The sequence below is a fragment of the Strix uralensis genome, chromosome 2, assembly GCF_047716275.1.
Source record: "Strix uralensis isolate ZFMK-TIS-50842 chromosome 2, bStrUra1, whole genome shotgun sequence".
NCBI classification, from domain to species: Eukaryota; Metazoa; Chordata; class Aves; order Strigiformes; family Strigidae; genus Strix; species Strix uralensis.
Window position 1 is genome coordinate 19037284 of NC_133973.1, and position 22378 is coordinate 19059661.

General features: G+C 46.1%; 1 protein-coding gene across 3 annotated transcripts in view; it reads left to right on the forward strand.

Moving 5' to 3' along the window:
- CD247 (CD247 molecule) overlaps positions 1 to 21250 on the forward strand; it is a 56955-nt gene extending 35705 nt beyond the window's left edge. Inside the window, exons 1-8 of one of the 3 annotated variants that reach the window (XM_074857226.1) lie at positions 9400 to 9974; positions 11438 to 11544; positions 13685 to 13738; positions 15145 to 15228; positions 15936 to 15971; positions 16890 to 16946; positions 18840 to 18878; positions 20127 to 21250. In XM_074857226.1, the coding sequence (XP_074713327.1) occupies positions 11518 to 11544; positions 13685 to 13738; positions 15145 to 15228; positions 15936 to 15971; positions 16890 to 16946; positions 18840 to 18878; positions 20127 to 20192 (363 nt within the window). In that variant the 5' untranslated portion in view covers positions 9400 to 9974; positions 11438 to 11517 and the 3' untranslated portion in view covers positions 20193 to 21250. Of the gene's footprint in view, positions 1 to 9399; positions 9975 to 11437; positions 11545 to 13684; positions 13739 to 15144; positions 15229 to 15935; positions 15972 to 16889; positions 16947 to 18839; positions 18879 to 20126 lie in introns of those variants that run through there. The other 2 variants (XM_074857218.1, XM_074857211.1) reach the window with 2 other exon arrangements.
- The last annotated feature ends 1128 nt before the right edge of the window (positions 21251 to 22378 follow it).

The following is a 22378-nucleotide window of genomic DNA, read 5'->3' on the forward strand; positions in this document are numbered from 1 at the left end:
TGTTGACGAAATTAGTTTAAATCGCTGATGATAGCTCACCTTTCCAGGTTCCTTATACTGATTTACATGACCTAGGCAGAGCTTTTCAGAAAAGGACTTCTCTGTTTCAACATGATTTACAAAGTGCAATGTACACATACTAAACTTCACAAATAAGATCAGCATGGTAGCTTATAGCAATATGTGCGTGATCAGCCGTGTTTCCTAATGAGATCAACCTCATGCAGTCACCGTATCAGTTGGCCCTTTTCCACTAAATTTAACAGAGGGGTTAAGGTTTCAGCAGGCAATTAAGTTTCTTCAGCTTTCATGAGAACTGATGGCTGGATGGAGGGAGAAACAGCGTGGCAGCAGCACGAGCTTAGCAGGGACCTGTTTGGTTTGGGCAGCCGCTGGCCGGCTGATGGGCACCCACAGCACGTACCACTGCTGGGCAAGGCTGGCATTGCGTGACCTGCAGGGGTGTGAGGGTGGAATAAGGTGTAAGGTGTGTTCAGAGACGCTGGAATTTTTTTTTATACTGTAGGAATAAAAATGTAGGGAGAAAGGAGGCAAAGCATCTGGGGATATAAAACAGAGAATACAAATTAGTATGATGAGTGATTTCAAGAGCCTTTTTTTCCCCCCCTGTTTGTGCTAACTTTATGTGTCTATAATTCAGGTTGTTCTTGGTTTAATGCAAATACAGATCAACCTCTGAAATTCCATCTCTATCATCATATGTACTTGACAGTATAAAAATAATAGATCCTGCAGTGTTCATTTTGGTGGATTGATACAAACTCTAGTACTCACTCTGCTGGATTGACTGTTACTGTAGAATATTGCCATTTTTTTCCCTTTACAGAAAAGATCTGCAAAAATCCCAATGTGTTACTGTTCAAATACTTTCTTCTTCTGCCCCTCTGAAACCAGCATGTTCAAGAACTATATGAAATCTCAGGGTCTTTAGCACATTTCTGTCATCTTCCCATCGTTTGTTCAGCTTGCAGAACATGAGCCGGTCACTTTGTCATTAAATGCTTGCAAGAATCGATGATGATTTCCTGGATTAGAGGGAGTGCAGAATTTGGCCTGTGCTTTTCAGAAAGCCGACCTAGAGCATTGCCATGGGTCATTAGAGCTTTTTGCAACATGGTCTGTAAGTATCACTATCAAATGAGCTCTGAAGTTGAGCCTCTTTTGGAAAATAATTTAATGTTATTAATAGGTCTGCAATGTAAGCTTAAATACAGAGCAGTTACCTGGGCTGTCAACAACATAGAACACTGAAACATTTAAAACTGAAAAAAAAATGCTTTTCCAGAAAGCCTACAATGCTGAGGATTTTCTGCTTTACAAAAAAATGCTGGTTTAATACCCATATTATATATACATCAACAACAGAAATTGTGATTTATTTTTTTCCTAACCCTGTACCATTATATTCTTAGGTTTGTCGTTCTTACTAATTTTAGATAGCTTTGCTTGGAAGCTCTCGTATTCCCTTTCAGCATAGTAGTTGTTACGGCCAATGAGCAATTAGAAAAAACATTGTTAATACAATAGAAATTAAGAGAATAGCTATCAGGCATGGCTGGAGACTTTACTTAATATTTGCAAAAGTAGTTTGATACCTCTATTAACACTTCTCATCTGTTAGTGGTGATGTAGAGATAATTTTAATGTATCTATGGAATAATGGAATTAACTTGACAAATTTTAATATTAGTTGCATGCACTATAGATATGGGTAAAGCATAATCGTTTACTTTCATCTCAGTCACAAACACTGACATAGGAAGGTTTGAACTCTTACTGTAAATGTACAGGAAATTTTCTTTGTGATGAGAGCTTGGGGTCCTTTTTCTTTCCTTGTTTTGCTTTTTCTGCAAGTCTGTCTCTTCATAGAGAAGCAATTAAGAAGGTACTAACTCCTAGTGTCTGAGATTTTGAGAACACTTCAGTAATTTTGAGTTAAATTATTACTTTCGTTATTCTTATCAGTGGCAAAATAAAGGTATTGCGTAAAGTCATTAATGATAAGGAAATTCTTTCCTCCTATTTTCCTTGCACACACTCTCCTTTGTTTTGGAACAATCCTTAATTCAGTGAAAATCTAGGATAGGCTCTTCATATTTGCTGTTTCCTACCTATGTATGAGAAGGTATGTCTCAAAATATAGACTTTTTTTTTTTTCTTATCCTGTAATGCAATCTGAGATAAGGTTTTCTAAAATTGGGTGTAGTCCCTCAAGTGGCTTGTAATAAAATGTAGCAATAGAGGCATACCAGCCACAGTTATATCACTTGACAGAGGAGCACAGGCTGCAGCAGTGAGGTGTTAATGGGGACATAAAGCCATGCCCCCTGTGCCCCACTTGCAGATCCATGACTAATCCCTTCAGCAGTGTTTTACTTTGCCATAAAATTTTAGCTGTATAGCTGCTACATGCTATGAAAATGTGAACACTCCCAAGTTAGAGGAAGATCATTTCAGAGGTGGAAGAAGCAATTCCTTCTTTTCTCAAGGGGAATTTGTGAGGGTCCTGGAGTTAAGGTTTGTTCAGAGACCCTTTGCTGAAGGGCTCCGTCAAGGACCCACGCAAGGTTTGTTGTGAAATTTCCATTTTGTGATAGCTTGTTCATTGGCTCTTTTTTATGAGGCCTGTGAAATGCTTCATGTGAGTGCTTTTTCAGAGTGGAATATCCCCCGATGGTGGTGTTATTGGTAAGCTTTGGTGAGCAATGCTGCAAAAAGAATATGCAGGGAATTAATATTACACCAAATCCTTAATCAACCTATTTCTTTACTCAGTATGTAACTGCTGTTGCCTGTTTTTTTTGTCCGTGTGTCTCCTAGCAGAGGCAGGACATGACACTAATGGCTCCCCGTTAAGTGGGTCAGTAGCAGGGGATGGAAGGCCTGCTCTGAAACCTCTCCCTCCCCTCCCTGGTGTGTGTAGCTTCTACAATATAGGGAGCCTCAGCCGTTGGGGCCGGTATAACCTTCTTCCTGCCTGATAACCTGAGGCTGCCACTGCCTCCGTAAGATGATTTAACTGTTTCTCTGCTTGACACCAAGCTCCACTAGTAATTTCTTCACCTTCAGAAGCCTTCTTGCAAATGGATGTCTATACAGAAACCGCAGTGAAAATATTTTGAGACTTCAAGTCTTAAACAGCCTGCTCCCAGTTCTCCTGCTGGATGAGCTAAAGTAAATCATGCAACCTTTCCGTGGCTTTGCATATGTCTACCTTCCTTTTGATTCAGGCATGATATTTATCTGCTGAAAAACATTATAGGAGGAATGTGTTGAAAGCCTCGGATGATGGCCACCTGGGTTTTGCAAAATGTTGCTATAGGCTTAACTTTTAAAAGTGGATGGCTTTCATTATTGGGGGTTTGGTGCCCTTCCTGACGCTGGCTCTTTTGGCACAGGTTAGATCTGGTGCTGTCAGTGAGCTTAGGTGGAAATTGATCCTGGAGAAAGGAAAGGAAAACTGGTTTCATCCCAGTAGGATTAGCTGTGATGAGTGTACAGTCATGGCTTTGACCGTACATCGAGGATGGCTCCTGTGTTGCTGCTTTGGTCCATGTTGGCTGCAACACAAGGAATTGCCTATGGGCTGACTTACATCTGTAAGTAAATAACCTTGTAGCTGCAACTCTCCCTCCAGCACCTCCGTTCTTAGCTTGCATTGTTGTGATGGAAAAGTTTGCTACTTCTCTTCTCTGTTTGCAGCTGATTGGGAGAGTTGCAATTGAGCTCAGTCTGAAACAGCCCTGTTAAGTCTCTTGTTGGGCTTGTGCATCTCTGCATTTAGTTTGACGTGAGCTGTGAAATCATAGTAGTCCTCCCCAGCACTGAGACAAGAAAAAAATGCACTGATAGGTCTGTGCTTGCTGACTGACTCTGAATGCTTTGTGCGCAGATATTACTATTACTTTATGACTTTATTAAAGCTAGTAGAAAGCCATTTCCCACCCGTAGTGATAGCCAGCATAAGCTTAATGACTTTTGGAAGTCTGAAACTAGGATAAAAGGGAGTGGGGGGTGCCTTAAAATCTCCCAGTTGGGAACGTTCTTCATGTTACCAGTGTATTTGATTACTGGAGCCGTCGGCAGCGAGCTAGCTGCAAGCTGTTTAGCATAATCATACTTCAACTGCTTTTTGTAAAGTCTAACTTAAAAGTGCTAGGGAAACGTCTGCCACGTCTGTGAGGTGCTCGCTGAACAAACACATCTGATTGCGATCAACAGCACCTTGTGTCTGACTTAAGTGTCTCTTTCTTCAGCCTTGTGGCATGTAGTCTCTTTGGGATTCCCGGTGAACCGAGATGTGTAGACTGAATTCTTTTAAGTAGTCCTTCATCATGTGCATTGGGTTGTAGAAGCTCAATGTGGAAAGGCCACCTGATAGTAAATCAGTCTGGGGTGAGTTACTGTTGTGGGATGCACAGACAGAATTGGTAGGAGACAGGAAGGGGTAAGTGACCTAGAAACAACCATTTGAGTAAGTCTTGCCTCTTGGGACACTTAACACCAGATTGGATTAGACAATAGAAAATTTACAGCAGGGAACATCTTTTGCATTAAATAGATCAAACTTCTGCTATTCCTAATGAAGATGGGTCTAGTAAAAGCACATGTTGAATCTAAAACCCCAACAAAGGCTGAAAGCTGCCCGGCTTGCATCTGTCTCCTGAGCTTGTTGGATATCCAGGTTCTGCAATTGCCCTATGCATGGTTTGCTGTCTCTAGGAGGCAACAGCAGGTTTGCTTCAGGAAAGCCCTTTGCACCAAGTTCTTGCAAAACTGAGAAGTGAAAGCAGTTGCTTTTTCTGAGAATGACTGACTGTTTTGGTGAAGTGAGGAGTCCCCTTCCAGAGATGAGCAAGGCACTCCCCTCCCTTCCGTTTCTGACGAGGCTCTGGAGGGATTTGGAGGGCGAAAGTTTGCCCTATTTAATGATATAATCAAAGTTAATCTTCTTCACCTTCAGACTGGAAAGTTAGACTATTTATTGTTTTCTGCACATACTGGGTCCTCTTCCCACAAATCAGACAGCCATTGGAGATCTTCCTGTTTTGCTCCTGTTACAGTACCCTGGACTTTTTATTAGTCTTTATTCCATGACGTGCTAGAAAATGTTTGGCCCTTTGTGGCATTACAATCTTTTCACTTTTTTGAATCTATTTCTTCCCAAATAAATCTGAAGGAAACTTGCATTATTTGAACTTGTGATGGTGCCTCCCTGAAAGGGATCCTAGAAGGAGTATAAAGAGCTCACAAGGATCCTAAAGCACCTTGACTTGATCTCATGTTTCCATAGTGCTAACATGCTTTGGCATAAAAAAGTTAATGACCTGAAATTCTTTTCTTTCTAAAATGTAATTATTTTGGCTGCCTAACATCTGGTATTGTAACGTGAATCCTGATCATATCAGCAGTTTGCTCCTTGGCTTTGAAGCTGAGGACAACAGCAAACCATAATGTTGAACTTCATGGGCACGAGCTGTGCTTTTGGCCTTGTTGTGTTTCATAAATCTGTGATGATGACAAATACAAGAGTCTTCCTTGGTGCTAAAAGAACTGGTGGTGAGAAAAACAAAACAACAGTAGTCTAAACAGCTTTTAACTTTTTTGCTAGGGCAAGTGGCTGGTATAAAAAGACAAACCTGGAAATTTTTTCAGGCAGCAAACTCAATGGCGTTTTGCTGTGGTGGGGTTATGGTATCTTTCTGTGTTAAGAGCCTGCTGGCTTTCATTGGGTGTCTTGGTTTTGCAGATATGGTGGTGGGAAGGTTTTATGTTGAAAGTGTTACTTGGCCCTGTAATCTTAGTATAATTTAATGATCATCAAGACTTTCTTTAGTTTCAAGATAAAGGGAGAAGCTTCCTGACTTCACGCACTTGGTTTGATGCAAGGGGTGCCTTTCACTTCGCTTGCTTCTGTTAACTGGCTACCGTGCAGATCGGAGCTGTTAATACACCATGTCTGGTGTAATACAGGCCTTTTCTTTTCTCAGTTGTTTTTGTTCAGACTTTTTCCATTGATGTGCTCAAACAATGGCATGGAGGAGCTTCTTCCTTCTGCAAGAGGAGGAGGATTTGGCCTCTGCTTCTTCTTGCAGAGTCCCATGTTTGTTTATTATTTGTATCCATGAGTAAAAAATATATAAATACAAAGAAATAAAACCCAGGATAGATGTGTTTCTTATGAACAGGATTATCGTTCATAATTTGAGGTGGCTAACTTTTAGGCACTTAGTCTGGGCTGTCTCTTCAGATGCAAGCCTGTATACACTTGAAGTGGAGCACCGTGTGGGGTGCTCGTCTCTCTTCCCTTTCTGCCCTGAGCCCAGGCAGCTGTCTTGGGTTCAGCATCTTGTTTTCAGACAGTGGCAGCGAGGCAAGATCTGTCATGCCCAGCCTCTCCCTGCGTTCGACCTCCGTAAAGAAAATCCGGTGGGCACCTGGTGTGTGGTGTGGTGGTGGTAGCACCCACTGCTGTGCAAGTCTGTCCCCCAGAGGGCTCTGGAAACACAAACCTGCAGCAAGAGGTTTTTGGAAGGTGAGGGGTAGACGTGAGGTGAATTGCATGCAGCAACTGTGAGTCCCTCAGATCACTCTGGTGCAGGACGGTGGTGTCTGAGAAATGCTGACTGCTTTGCCCCAAGGTGTAGCTGTGGCAGCTCTCGGTTGTTGGGAGAAGGCACTACAGTTTCTGCCTTTAAACACCCTTGTATGTAACTGTGGTTGCGTCAATAAATCTCTTGTGCTGGGATTGGTTTTCATGGGCTTCATTGAGAAACTCAGTTTTAGGGAAGATAAAACTCTTCGTTTATAACTGTGTTACTGAATTTTGGTAACCCCTAAAAGTAAAATTCTTAAATGAATCACTTAATGAGGGCCATGGGAGAGAGAAAATTTTATGGTGGACAGATGTGATCTGAATTTACAAGTAGTTCAGCTTTTATGGTCTGTATTTCTTAAACTATTACCAGGAATTGTAGTCTAACTCAGTCCAGATGCACATGAAAAATGTTGGAGGGGTAAAATCCTGTTTAAAAAATAATGCATTGGCGTGTCTCAAGGGTCCGGGTTGTGTTCCAGTGATTCGCTTCAGCAGATCCCTGTTGGGACTGGCTGCACTGAGCCAACAGTGGGGGCCAACCCTGCAGCCCGGGCCCCGGGCAGCCTCAGGGTGCAGCATCCACCGATCGGGCCATGTTTTGGAGCGGAGCCACGTGTCTGGACGTGGCTTTTGGGACTCCCTGGCTGCCTCCGAGCCTGAGGCAGGGGAGTGGCTGGCAGCATGTGCAGGCAGCCGGTGGGCAGGCGGCTGGAGATAAACCCATGGCCACATGCAGGAAGCTGGTGCTGGGCCTGAGATGGGGGATTGAAACCGCTCCCCGAAACCACAGCGCGCAGGGCCGGCTGCCACGCAGCGCTCCCGAGGCGGGTGCCCGCAGCACGGCCTCCCTCGCCAGCCCCCAGGCTTCCTCTCCTTCGCCTACCGGCCTTGCTGTCAGTCTGTTGGTAGAGGGTTTTTTCTCACTCGCTTGTCTCTAGCAGTTGGTGTGAATGGCTTTTTTTTATTTCCTTTTTTTCTTTTTCTCCCCCCTCCCCCCCTTCCTTTAAAAAGTAAAAGCCTGCAGGGGGTTGTTGTGGGGGCACGGGCAGTGCCCCTGGGGAGTGTGAGTGTGGAGCAGGACAGGGGATGTGTGACAGCCTGGGGTCCAGGTGACCTGCAGCGGCCTGAGAGAGTGCCCGGTGTAGAGGAAGGCAGGGCTGCATCGCTGGGTGGGAGGAGAGAAGAAGAGGGGGAAAAAAAGTCCAGGCCTTGGAAGGAGGAGGTGCTGGGAAGAAACTTCTCAGCAGCAGAAGCGCAGCTTGGGAGAGTCCCAAATGTGGTGGCAGGCACACCTGGGGTTTGGGATTGAGAAGGGCTGGCAACCTTGTCACAAAATGCAGCAGTGCTCCCCTTACTGACTCCGTCTCCTTTCCTGCTGTCTCATCTGCTGTGGCTTTGCCAGTCCTTACTCAGCCTGTGTCAGCTCCTTGTACAAAGCTTTCCACAGCTTCTCCTGTACAAGCTCCTAAAAGACCCAGTAATCACCTAATGCTGTAAGTTGCATAGTTTGTTTCTGGTTTTCCTTAACATCCCGGTGGTCTACGAGTAAACATCATCCCCGCTGTGCAGTGGGAGATCTAACTCTGCAGCTACTTACATAGGAGCACATGGTGAGCAAGTGTAAGTGCAAACTTTCTAATTGTTATTCCTGCAGAGCTTGCTTCCCTCCTGAGCAAGAGCACCGCTTTGACCTCATCCTTAAGCCCTTGTGTATTTGTGTACCTAGATGTCAACTTGTGACTCAACTCCATTTTGATGCCTGGAGAGAGAGAGAGATGCCGTTTGTCTGAGCCACGTTTAAGCAGTAAGCTTGACATCATTTAAAATGCAATGTAACTGTATTCCCCGCTGGCCTGTGGCTTGACATTAGCCATGACACATGGCTGCACTGAGGCATCTTGCCTTAAAACCCTTCCATATTTTACTGGACTGCTGAAATTCGGACTGGTAAAACACAGGTACATGAATATTGAAAAGATGCTGTGCAGCTCATAGCAGGCGCTGGGTAATCTGTAAGGTTAACAGAGTGGGAATTAGGGAAATGTTTATTATTTGTGCTTTGCTCTGCTGAGGCAGCTGAGCGTGACTGCTCCCTCAAGCCTGGCAGGCTTGGCTCTGCCCTGTTCCTATCACCAGCCCATCCACTGCAGGGGTACGACCTTGGCCTCAGCCCCCCAGACGACAGCTCAGGGCTGATGAGGGGCAGAAACTACATGCTGGTGGTGCCTAAGGGACTGGCTTTCTGTTTGTGTGTGTTGTGCAAATATTGAAGAGGCAGTAAGCCCTCCTCTAGCGATTGAAAAACCTATACTGATCCTGTTCACATGAATGGATGCTCACTCTTAACTGCTACTTGTTCATTATGCTTCGTATCTCTTTGACCTTTGTTTCAGTAGGCTTTGTATCTTTTGTCTCTTTCTGGCTTTTTAATCAGAAAAGCTGTTGCAAAGGTTATTATTTAGAAAGTGGTTTGTACCCCTTTGTTTTGGGTTTTTTTTTTGTTTTTTTTAAAAAAAAACCAAAAACCAAAACAGAAATAAAACATAGTTCATGTCTTTTCCTTCCTTACTAACTAATTTTCTTGGTTTGTTTCTAAACGTTGGACTTTATCATTGTCTCAATACTTGTTTTTCCAGCAACCATCACAGCCAGACTATTAGCCTAGCAGGATTCCCCTCCTTGAGCAACTTTAATCTATTACCTGGGGTGCCAGAAGCCAGGCTGCCCCAGATCAGCACTGCGTAGGCACTTGGGCAGCTCCGCAGTGTCAGCCAAGGTTGACCATGGCGGACACAGAGCTACAGCCAAGGCTCCTGCACTCTTGACTTCTCCTCCGTAGTCCTCTATGTCTCCTGCTCAAGCTCCTCCTGGTCTGGGGAGTTTATTAGTGCTGGAGAAATACTGGACTTGAGATGACAGTGTGAACATGCCCTGGGAAGAGGAGAGTCAGGGCCAGGATCCCCAAAGCCTTCTTCAGCAGCATCTCAGATACCCCCAGGCTTCCTCGCTCTGGCTGGCTCTTGCTGGGCTGCTCACCTTCCTTACATTATATTTCTGACCTGGGCCCAGTGCTGGAAAACCCTGCACTGCTTCTGGACAGATCCAGCTCGAGTCCAGGGCATGCTGGGGCAGACTGCTGCACTTGCACAAAAGGAGCTGAATTACTGCTGCATCGTTGGGCTATGCTGCATCAGCATGACCCAATGGGCCACGGAGAGACCTCAGCACACGGAATGGTCCCAGTGTCAGCACTGGAGTAACTCAGCACCTTGAAGCACTGCGCTGAGTGGTTCCACTACCCCCCATCGCATGTGGTTAATAAGAATTGCCATACTTTGTTCACCTTAGGAAGGAGGTGAATCACACCAATTATTTGCAATTTATCTTCATCGAAGGGCTTCACAGGCTCTTGATCATTCTTGACTTTCTCTTTTGAACTCCCTTCAATTCTTTGTACAAAGGACATCGCAGATTAATTTTTTTAAGTGCTTTTTTTTTTTTTGTTTGGGTTTTGTTGTTTTGTTTTTTTTTTTTTGAATAACTGCAATACAGCTTTTCTTTTGGGGAAGACCTGGAGCTGCATACTGGATCTATAGTTACTTAGTCCTTTTGACCTGAACGGTTTTGATTGTTTTTTTTTAAGCTACATTTTCAAACTTACTACATGTTTACAAACTGATACAGGGGCAGTTTCATCAGTTTTACCTGCCGAAAACCAACAATATCACTGTGCCCTGCTTGATGCAGTCATAGTATAAACATATGCCATGAATATCAACATCTTCTGAGTAACAATTTTATTGAGCTCTCAATTAGGGCAGAAGTAGATTTTTCTCCCTCAGAAAAGTTTTAACACTTCTTTTAAAAACAAATTAAAAAAAATATCTTCTGGGGGTGATCCATCCGACAAGAGGCAGCCAGTTGAGGTTCCTGTGAAGGGAATTCAGGTTTAAAACCTTCCTCTCAAACCAAAAGCACATCAGGGTATCTCATGGATATGTCCTGACATCTGGAGCTAAAAGTCTGTCTCTCCTGCCCATTGTTCCCTTCTCACAATTAATGGTCTTCAGCATCTCCAAACTGGGAGCCAAGAGAACCATCACAGAGAAGATACTGTAGCTTTACGGTTACAATATATAACCCGGGATACAGGAGATAAATTTTCAAATTCCTCTTCTGAATAAAGGGTAGTGTCAATCCTTCTTTATATTTAACACAAAACTTCGTCCTGAGAAGCTAAAATTTTGTCCAAATGGATGTATTTTTCTCACACACACACAAGTTTTAGTTGATGAAGGAATCCCTAACCAGGCCTAGTAATGAATCCCTGCAGGAGATGCTGCTGGGTTTTCCCAGAAAATAAATGCTGTGTGTGAGGCTTTCTTGCAGTAACTGCAGTGTTAGTGATCCTTGGTCATCTCCATGCAGAGCCTGTGCTTGCTCCTTGACCTGTGCCACAGGGATCAAGAGCCTGCGCTCTGCGGGTGGGAAACTCTGGGTAAAATGTCCTGTATTGGTTGAGGGAGGTTGCAAACATCTCCATCCCTGGAGAGACTCTAACTCAGCTGGCTGAGGTCCTGGACAGCCTCATCTAACTGACCCTGTTTAGAGAGAGGGTTGGACCTGCAGTGGTCCCTTCTGACCTAAGTAATCCCATGATTCTTATTCAGATTTCCATCTCCTTTGCAAATGGACAGACTTGCCCTCATACTGGCTATATTTTCAAGCAGCGCCATGCAGCACTGCCGCATTTATGCTGTCGAGCACCCAGTGACACAAATGGCCTTGTTTGTTGATGTATCTGATGTTTCTGTACAGATGCTGTACCAGTTCTTGGACTGACAGACCCAAGACTCTGCTACTTACTGGATGGCTTCCTCTTCATTTACGCCGTCGTCATGACAGCCCTTTATGTGAAAGCAAAGGTCAGTCTATCCAAACACTGATGCATTTGTCTTTGGTGGTGTAATGAAGCTGGGCTTAGCTGGAAGGTAGGGGTGGAGAGGAAGCATGCCTCTTAGAATAAGACTTTTTTTTTTTTTTTTACTTTCCTCCTTTTCTGGCGCCAGTCTGAGCAACCTGCGGGAGTTCTTTCTGAGGGCTCATGTATGGAGGGGAAGAGTGTATATGAGAGTGTTTTGACGCTACATTTATGGATGCTGTCAGAGATTCTGGGTATTGTAGCTGGGAAATGCCTGATCAACAGTGATGTGGTTTCTTCTTCTGCTTTGTCATTGGAAACAGAGGAAGGGATATACAGAAAATTGAGGATAAATGCCAAGCTTGTGAAGGATATTTTAAAAGGTCTCAAGAAGTCAGACATCTTTGCTAGAATGGGTGCAATGATGCAAATGATATAACCCCAACAACCACAGGAGAGTCAGGGGGTTGGGACAGACACAACTTACTTGATGGGCTGTTGTTACCATCCAGCAGCTGTTCAGCACCTAGGGAGACACACGCTGGCTTTGGTGCACTTGCACGGAAGCAGATAACACGGTGTGATGGGGGCACGTACATTTCCAGACACGCAGGTGCTCTGAGAGCTCCGCTAATCACAGGAGTGGAGCGCTCTGCTTCTCCCTGGCACAGGGCGCTGCAGTGCAGTGGTGCTTTCAGCCAAGCCTAAGCAGGCCAAAAGGTTTTGTGGCCGCTGCATACACATCTGGCTCAGCCTCCCCGCAGAAGCAACGGCTTGCTGCGCTTGGGATCTCAGCTTGCTCCTCGCCAGGTCGTGGCTGAAATCACCAGCAGGAGCCCTGACGGGGTGATGTTGTGCTGCTGCTGGTGCCCCACTGGCTCTGCGGTGGGATGGTTTCTCAGGGCTGCAAAGCCAGTGCTGAACCCGGAGGGAGGGATGTCTGGAGAAAATGAGCAGACCCTGGTAATGGCGGAGGAGAAACCTTTTCTGTTGCCAGTGTAAATCCTGACTGCAGATGACAGCACTGCTCTGGGACTGGAAGTCTTTGAGACTACTCAAGGGATGAGCTGCCAGGACACACAGCGCGGGCCCTGTCCCTGCCCACAGGAGCTGGGCACCTCGCCCGGTGCCGTGCAGGCATGCTGCAGCTGAGGAGGGCTCAGCAAAGCATCCAAGGAGGAGTGTGAGCCTGGCACCAGGAGCTGCCGCAGCGCGCTCGCCAGCCGCTCTGCCTCCCCCACCCAGAGTGTGTCTTCAGCGTGCTGTGGCCGGGGCAGGAACTTGTGTGGTTTCTCCCACTGGGGCTCCCGGCAGGGGCAGAGCTGGAGCTGGAAATGGCTCCTGGTCCGAGAAAGCGGCCCTCCCCCTCAGCTCTGGGAGCGCTCGCTGTCCTCCTGGTGTGCCTCGCTGGCTGCTGGTGACAGGCCGAGCGCTGAGCTGCAGCAAGTAACCTGCTGAATGAGGGAAGGCGGCAGAAGGAAGGGGAAAGCCATGCCTGTGGTTATGCCAAATCTCACAGCAGCAGAGGCGCTGCAGCTAAAACACCGCCATAAAGCACCAAGAAGCTGGCAGGGCATTTTCCGAGGGGCCTCTGTCTTATCCCAAACCTAGGGCTTCTTTATAAATCTTCCAAACTGTGTCATATCTCTCCCCTCACCTCCTGGCCAAAGGAATTGCATGTGGAGGCTTTTGCTAAGGGCACAGCCTTGTCTCTGTTGTGAGCTTTTTATTTGTGCACCACACAGACAATGCATGTGAACATTAGTGCTTCGCTGCAAGAACCATGGGTTAGATGCTTGGTAAATTACTGACCCCACCAAAGGTTCAATGGCGATAATGGCACTTTCATGGAGAAACTTGTAATTACTACAAATATGATTTTAAAAAAAGAAAAGTCAAGTTTATCCTATGCCTAAAAACAAACCCATCTAGAAAGTTGTTTTTAATAAAGATTTTTAACGTATGATAATAACTCAAGAAGGTTAAAGCAATACAGAATGTAGTTTGACACTGTTTTTTGAAAGGACGAGAACACTGCTCTCTCTGACCCAAACCTTCCCTTTTTTCCTGAATGTTTGGCTCAGCAATTAACTGCTCATAAATATTTTACTGTGTCTCTGCTCATGGTATGGTCTCTCTTCCAGCTTAGCCAGGCCTCTGAACCACAGCTGCAACCAGGCCAGGATGATGTGTATAACGTAAGTAACTACTGGTTTTTTGTTTGTTTTCAAATCTGCTACCCAGACAGGCCTTTTGGGGCACTTACAGACACTGAATTACCTGTGGATCAGAAAAACTTTGGATGGCCCAGCTCATGAAAGCGCTATGCCCACGTGTGCAGCACAGCACTTGTATGGAGGAAAGGGCAGTGTCTGTTGGCATTTGTCTGGCTGGATGCTAAATAGGTATATGGGCAGTAGGTTCCTGATTTGATCCACCGAGCTGAAGGTATACCAGGAGCCCAGGCTGTTTCAGAGGCAGTGCTCAGTGTGCTGCACCATGTAACACACTTGCGACAGCTGTGTGTGTGTGTGTGTGCGCGCACGCAGCCACCGGACTGTTAGAGATGATGTGTGGAGCCCAGTTCCTCGCCCGGCCCTTGGCAGCTGGTTGCTGCTCTCGCTGATCGCTGTTCCTTGGGCAGCTCGCAGGCACGACACCACCCCTGTTGCTGATGTTATTTGATGTGGGCTGGAGAAAGGGCACATGCCCAGGAATGCTGTGTTGCCGCCTTTGGGTGACTGTAGCTCTTGTATCATCACGTGTGTGGAGCCCGAGTCCTCACAGCCCGGCTGTCTCCAGCCTGTAGCCTTCCTGTTGCCCTGCAGCGAGACCTGTGTCGTCCTTCTGCTGTGCCCTGAGCACAGCCAGCATTAGATGGCTCTTTAAGCAGTGAAAGAGAACAGAGATAAGATCCTGTCTGGCCTTCCTAGCTAAATTGCTCACTCATGGCAACATTAACCTCTAGCTATTTTTGCTATGTCTGGTTGTCTTTTAATATTTTTTTCTCTCACACTTTTGACCAGAGCCACATCCTGTGATGAGTTCTGCTGTTTAACTGTGTCATGTACGAACACTAATGCCTTTTGATCAGTTTAAGAAGTGTTGCCTGTCACCTTTCAGGTAGCATTCTGTCAGCTGTGTTATTCTGACCTGAAATGTCTCCTTTGTCCTCTTCCAAGGTAACCTTTCCCAGCTAAGAAATGTGTTGGGCATAAAATTTCTGCAGCTTTTTGATGTAAATTTAGACGAGCAGCTCTGTAAGAAAAATCAAGCTCGTGGATCTTCACCCACTAGGAAAGAAAACATGCAAGTCAGAGTCCCTCCCCCTCATGCTCTCTCATTTTCAGCTCATTTCTACTTAAGAAAGGTTCTTGATGCTATGGCTTGCAGTTTTGTGCTGCACAGACCACTCTGTCATTTCTGTGACTTTATTCATAGACATTTTTGTTGACAGTTGCATTAAGGGGTAAAGATAATTTCTAGCTCAGTTATAGTACTCATGAAGTTGGACACCAAGCTGGGTTCCCTTTCTTTCCCTGCGTTAAGATCTATTTTCTCATGATCCTAATGTCCATCACTGCTTCTTGCTTTCTTGTTTCAGAAACTGTCACGTGGACACAGAGATGAATATGATGTTCTGGGGGCAAAGCGAGGTGGAGACCCCGAGCTGGGCGGGAGACACCAGGTAACTTCTTTCCACACATGAAACTTCTTTCTTTTAATCTGGTTCCTTCCTTCTCACGTCTAACCGCTGTTCAGACATGCAGGCAGTCATCATGCGTTTGCTACACATAAGTGCTTTCCTGGAGAGGGAACGGCAAAATCTGTGTAGTAATTCAGGCGGCTGGTAGCGTGGCGGGGACAAGAGTGTAAATCTTCCCCCCTCCCCTTTGATCTTTGCCCCTCGCAGAACCCCCCGTCGCTTTGCTGAGAGCTTGCAGCCACCCAGAATAGGAAGTGACACCCAGCCTCGGGGCGGATGTGGAGCGGGCAAGGCAGGAGTGGGTGTTTCATGAGAGCTCGTGCACGTGATGCCGCCAAACAAGTGCCAACAAAGTAAAGCAGCAGCCAAAACAACTGTTTCTGCTGCAGAGCCCAACAGTTTCAAAGGAAAAGGGAGGGGAAACCTGCATCAGCATGCAGGGCTTGCCTGCAGGTGACAGCTGTAGGGATTAAACAGAGAAGAGCTAAGTTTTATCAATTATTAAAATTAATTTTCCAGAGAACAAGTTGTCTTAACAGAGCCTTGTGGGTGGAGGCAAGATGGGCTGTAATGGTCATGGCCTGTCCATAGGGCTGTAGCTGTGCCAGAGCAAATGCCCAGGCACATATAAGGTGATGGGGGAGGCTGGGAGTGCAACACGTGGGCAACTTTCTTCTTTTGTTTTACAGCAGAGAAGAAAGAACCCTCAGGACACTGTCTACACTGTGAGTAGAGAGAGCTGGAGGGAGAAGAAAGCTGCTTTCAAAGACTTGACTTCCTTTCTACCCCCCTTTTTTTGCTGGAAAATTTCTGCTCCCTTCTCTATGATGGGAGAAAAACACTGAAAAAGATTTTGGATCAAGATACCTGCTGATCCCTTTACATTAGCCGTTAGTGACTAACCCACCTGCATCCCATGCGACTGATGCTGCAGTTTTCATGTGCTTGTTCTCCAGCCTCTCTGACTGCTCCCTGACAAAGGCCAAATGCCAGTGCATCTAAGAGTGGCTGCTTAGGAGCCTCTTGATTAAATTGATTAACCTTGGCTAAATGCAGCGGCCTGTGCTCCAAAGGACACATACATGAATTCTAATGCTCACGTCTTAACTTGGGTCTTTCTGGGTGTTCGGTGCTTGCTGAGAAATGAGCTTGTTTCCAAGACTGGCTGTCAGTGTTATTGAATCAGATGCTCTGGTCATTTGGGAACTGCTTCCCTGGATGGAGGAAGGAAGAGCTCCTCTTTCTTAACCTTCACCCTGCAGTGTTATGACTTCCCTTTTCTCTGGGCCTGAGCTGCACGTTTGGGTTTGTCTCCTGAACAAATGCTGCTTACAAGCTTTTCTTTGGAGAGCTTTGATTGCAGTCCCTGGTGCCAGTCTAGATAAATGACTTGGTTGATGGCAGAGCTATATTAATTTAAATGTTCGGAGACACTGTGATATTGATATGCTAAGCAGATTTGGTCATGTATAGATTGACTTAAATGCAGGTGGGTCAAGTCCCACCGCTGTCCCTTCTTCTTGGACTATTTTGAAGTTTTGAAGGCAAAGCAGCCCCAGAAGCACAGGCTGGAGTGCAGTCACCCAGGGGCTGGCTTGGCTTTTCTAGCAAGACACTGACTCTTTCCCCCTCTCTGCTTGCAGTCACTGCAGAAGGACAAGATGGGTGAGGCATACAGTGAAATCGGCATGAAGGGAGAGGTGAGTCCTACTTTCCTTCCTGGTGAAAGCCCGGGATGAAACATTCGTCGTGGCCACTCCCTTACAGAGCTGTAGCCCCGGCTGCACGTAGCTGCCTTGCACAGTTTGGTCCCTGTGTTGCACAGCACCCGCAGGCACAGCTGAGAGCAGTCACCTACTTCCTGTAGTAACCAGTGTGTTTGGTGCAGCAGTAAATCCGATGTGTAGCTACAGCGTTCTAGTAGCCCTAGAACAAGGTGGAAGTTGGGCAGTAGGCTTTGGCCCATCGGTGTAAGAACACAGCCCCTACCCCAGCAGTGCCCCTGGATGCATCAAGTAATGTTACGGGAAAAGATTTCAACTTAAAATTCTGACAGCTGCCCCAGCTGAGGAGGCAGAGGGTATGAGATGGGTGAGGAATAGTTGAAGGAAACGTCTGGTTTCAAGCACTGCGACATCTGTGGCCCAGCAACTCCCAGTAGTTGAGCACGTTCCTCCAGAGCCATTCCGAGCTGGAGGGTCACAGTTTCCCCGCTGCGGGCTGCCGAGGCTGGCCTGCTTTATAGGCACAGGTGAGCATTTGCAAGCTCCTCCTTGTGCCTGTCTTCAGACCGGTATGGGGGAAACATTCTCCTCCTTCCTCCACATCCACTCTCAGACATTTAAGAAGGAATACATGCGTTATGTCTCAAGCTAGCAGCAAATGGAGTTTTAGCTCTGTGCACAAACTGCTGGGGGAAGGAAGCTTGTGTTGAGAACAAACCATCTGGGGACACTGTTTAAGGCAAAACAAAAAATTCCATTTTATGTCAAAGTGTCTTATATATAACCTTTCACTTCTCTCTGAAATGTGAAAACCAGGGCATTTCAAAACAAAGTTTAGTGTTGAGAAATGCTGAAGCAACGCTGATGTTTAATCCCCTCCCCTTTTTTATTCTAACGTCCCTCTGCCACAGTCAAGCTCAGTTTACGATCTGTGGGTTTAGAAAGTCACGCCTTGTTTCTATGAATGCTTCTATTACTGGGGGAAGGTGGGAACACCAAAACCCTTGTCTCCTTCTAGATATATGATCATTTAACAGGCTGCTGCAGTTTTAATCGTGGCAGGCACTACTCCTTGCCCCTGTTCGTGTCGGTCAGGGCCCTGCTGCAGTGGGGCAGTTATGACAAGCCCTGGGCTTGACGTGAGGCTCCATCCAGGAGGCTCTGAGCTCTGCTGGCCCCAGTTCTCACCTGGAAATCGCACTCTTGTGTGTGATTTGGCTGCCCTGGAAATGCAACAGCAAGCGGCTTCAAGGGGAAGGTTTTTCTTTGTACCTGGCTGGTCCGAGTGACCTTGTTTGTGTGCCCTACTTGCACCATGACATCTGAATTCTGCATGACTTTGTCCTCAGCCAGCCTTATCCGCAGTTCCTTTGAGCGTCTAGAGCACTTACAGAATGTGTGCTGCAGAATTTTCTTACTTATCCATGGCTCCTACTTATCCTCCAATAGCAGACAGAGGCCCTCGGACACCAGGTGACACGCAGCAACTCAAAAATACAGCCCTGTTTCTTCCAAGTGTGGCTTCAGCTCATAAAACAATCGGTGCCTATAGGAACACTGCCAAATCTCTATACATACAGCAAATCAAAGAAATAGCAGCATTATACCAGTATGACAGGAGAATATGTCAGCAAGCCACGATAATTTCCTTTTATTTCCAGTCCTCGCTCTCTTCTCCTTCGCAGCCCTTGCAGCATGTCTGGGCAGCTCCAGACTTTAGGAGGTGCTTTCCTTCCTGTGCCAGGGGTGTCCAGGCCGAGCACAGCTGCTGCCTGTCACTACAGGATGGGGGAAGTCAGGGGTTTCTTTCCTTTTGCATAATCAGGAAAGCACTCATTGATTGATGCTTGTTTTTCTTCCCCAAACCAGCAGAGGCGGCGAGGCAAAGGGAATGAAGGTGTCTACCAGGTAGGCAACACATCCAGCAGCTGCTCCCCTCATCTGTCTTCACAGCTTAATTGTAGCCTGCAGTTACATATCTAAGCACACTGTTAGCGACGCGTGATGAAGCAGAGCTTTCCAAGCACCTTCCTGAGGGGAGTTACCCCACGGCTGGCACGTTGATAAAGTGGCTGCACGTTCTAAATATAACTGGCAAGAACGCCTGTTTAGCTGCTCTGGTAGGAACCGTTTCCCTGGTCCCACATCTTGGAGAACCACCTTTGGCTGTGGCAGACGCATAGAGTTCTGTCTCCAAATTGTTCACTGCTGAAATGGAAACCCTCAGGATGCTGAACTGCTGTTGTAACTGCAAGGAGCAGTGGTTCAGCCCCTCTCACTATGGCGTACAGAGCACACACGGGTCAGCACCTCCCATCCTGTGGTGCACTGGGAGGGTTTCGGTGTTGTGCACACCTACCGGAGGGCAAGGGGTCCAGCGATAAGGCTGTGTTTGGGCCGCAGTGCGTAACTGTTCCAAAATGCATTTTACTTTCTGTAGGAGCCCGTACACTGCCACTGACGTCTCAAAATGACAAAAATAAAATATATATTTAAAAGCTTTTCTGATGCAGCACATGCCAGGGGGTTCTCCTGTAACGTGGCATATTTGTAGCTCATGGCACCTTTCTTCAAAATCTGCTCTACTGAGATAGTCACAGGTAGCTGATGATAAGCACTATCTTATCAATGTACTCCGTATACCACTAAATATTCATAACAGAGGAGTGAAGAGTAGCTACAAGTTCTACAAGCAGGCACCAGGTGTCTTACTAAAATCCTCACTCTTGGGAGCCCTGGTTACCTCTGCCCTGGCAGTCTCCTTCCTGGGGTTCACAGCCACCTGAAGCCCTGCTGCCAACTTACCCGGAGTTGCATCTGACTGACTGCCCTTCCAAATTAAAGAGCAGTCCAGAGAACAAAGTTCATGATTTGATGTCTATTCATTCCGTTAGCAGGCAAAGCTCACCCTAGCATCAATTTGCTCTTAATAGTCAATAATACGCAAATAAAATGTACTCTAAAGACTGGTGAGGATGAGTTGCTATAGTCATATGTTCATAATGGTTATTCAGGCATAGGAATCACTCACGAGTAAAACCTCAGTAGGAAAAAAAAAATTTGGAATTATGCTACAGAGCCCCTGCCACCCTCTTTCAGTCCAGTCAGCAAAGGAGAATGAAGCACTTGCACCTCACCTGTTGTTCTCTTTTCTAGGGACTCAGCACAGCGACCAAGGACACTTACGATGCTCTCCAAATGCAGCCCTTGCCTCCCCGCTAAGCAGGAGTCAGCGAGGGGGTGGGCAAGAGAGAGAGATGCCCACCTGTGCTGGGGAGGAGAGGAAGGAAAGCCTTGGTCATCCAAAACAAGCACTGTGTGTTTTCTCAGTGCAGCGATCTACTTTGGTCAGTGCACAGAGGCAGTATGTCTGGGCTCAGTCGGTCCCTTCTCTCTTCCCTCCTGAATCATGTAACTGCAAGCTTTAGCTATTAAAATGTACATATCTGTAAAGTTGTTTCCAATAATAGTGGTTATTAGGCTGATTTTTGTAAGATTTGTGTTGTGGGGCAAGACCACACCTACTAACACAGCTGTTTCTGTAGCTCTTACTTGCCTTCCAGGGGTGTCAAGACATGCAATTACGGTTTCATTGCATTTAAAGAACTTGTAAAGATAGGGCTGTAGTTCTTTCCTGTAGTATTTATCCTAAGACTATTGACACAGGCCAGATGATAAACTTTTTGCTTTAAATTTACCTTTTCAGTGGAAGACAACTTTTTTCTTTGTAAAAAGTGATGTGATGTTACTGTAGTGAAGGACAGAGGCTGAATGCCAGCTTTTCAATATGAAGAAAATGAGCACTAAGCTCCAAAAAAAGATCAAGCAATGGCCTTGCCCCTCATCCAGCACCTGGAGCTAAACAAGAGCAGGTAACTCGTGTAAGAGACTTCTCAGAAGGCAGAAGATGCCCCTGTAACAATGAAAATAAGGAGAATGAACTCTGATAAAGAGAGTAATACTGGAAAAGCCAGGAAAACTCACCCTGGAGAATCCCGTTTGGCTGAAACATCTGCCCCCTCACATTGGCAACAGCTACACCTCTGGCTGCAGAACAGGCTCCCCTTGCCAGAGTTGGTATGGCAATTCTCATGGCAGAAACAGACCAAAACTATCACTTCCTGGGCAGCAGAAACTGTACAAAAGCCAATGTAAATGCAGTTTCCAAACCAGTCTATCATCAGGTTACCTTTAAAAGATGATGCAGGTATCATTCCAAAGAGAGAGTGGTTCAATAATGTAACGCATTTTTGATGAATTAATAAAGTTAGTGTCAAAGATGTGTGTGTGTGTGTGTGCAGCAAAGAGCTGTGGGAACTGGACAAATTCACCCCCAGCAGCGTCATCTCCTGGACAAGCTGGGGAGGGCAGTATTCCCACAGGAGCTTCTAAACATACCCTAGGAGGTGGGATGGGGTGTTGGAAAAATGCTGTGAGCCCAAGTATAAAAGGGACACTCACCTCCTGCCGCATCCTCAGTTTTGCCAGTGACTTAGAAGACTGTGGAACGAAGCCTGTAAGCAACTCAGCACGGACAAAACCAAGCCAGCACAACAAAGGGCATTGGAACTCGGGTCAGGAGCTGACCAGTCCCTTCCGCCAGTCCCAACAGAGGGAGCAGAGCTAAAGCAAGGCTGTGGGAACGAGCTGCCACTGCCAGCACTGCCCAGGTGAGGTTCTTTTCTAGGGACTGGGTTAGCAGCAGAAAAACCTGCTGAAATTGCTGCTATGTAAATTGCAAGGCTGTGCCTAACTTCTTCAGCAGTAAAACTCTATCTGCAGTAGGTGCTTGTAGCTTCTGATGAATATTTCAAAGACATTAAATTCATGCAAAAAAAAAAAAGTAAAAACTGAGACATCCCGCGCATGGCAACGAATGTTTCTTGCAATGAACTTCCTAGCTCCCTTACTGTTGTTCTGCAATGACAAGAAAAATCTGAGGGAATTGGGTGTTACCTCAAACAGCTGAGCTGAAAACTGCAGTAAAGCAGCTACTGCAAAGCCACTGTTCTTGGTCCAAGAACAAAGAGTATTCAAAATAGCTTTCTCTTCTTAAATGATAACCGTATTTGCAAGATATGAAGTTAAAAGTTTCAGCAGTCATAAAATACCAACCACTAAACACGGGAAGAAATTCTTAGAGAAAAAAAACACAACACCTTTATGCCCTTTATATATAAATGGATCATCATTTCAAAAAGCATCCAATGCTTGTTTCGGGGACACTCACCGTGGGTGTGAGCTGAGTCTTCCCTTTGCCTTCAGCAGGCAACTGAAGCTGTTCTCTTCTTTTAGGAGAGGAGTTGCTAATACAGAAGTAGAACAAAAGCTTCAAGCAGAGTGCAAAAAAAACCTGGGCTCTCCTCCATTTTGACAGGACAAAGTGCACAAAAGACCAAATCTTGTGG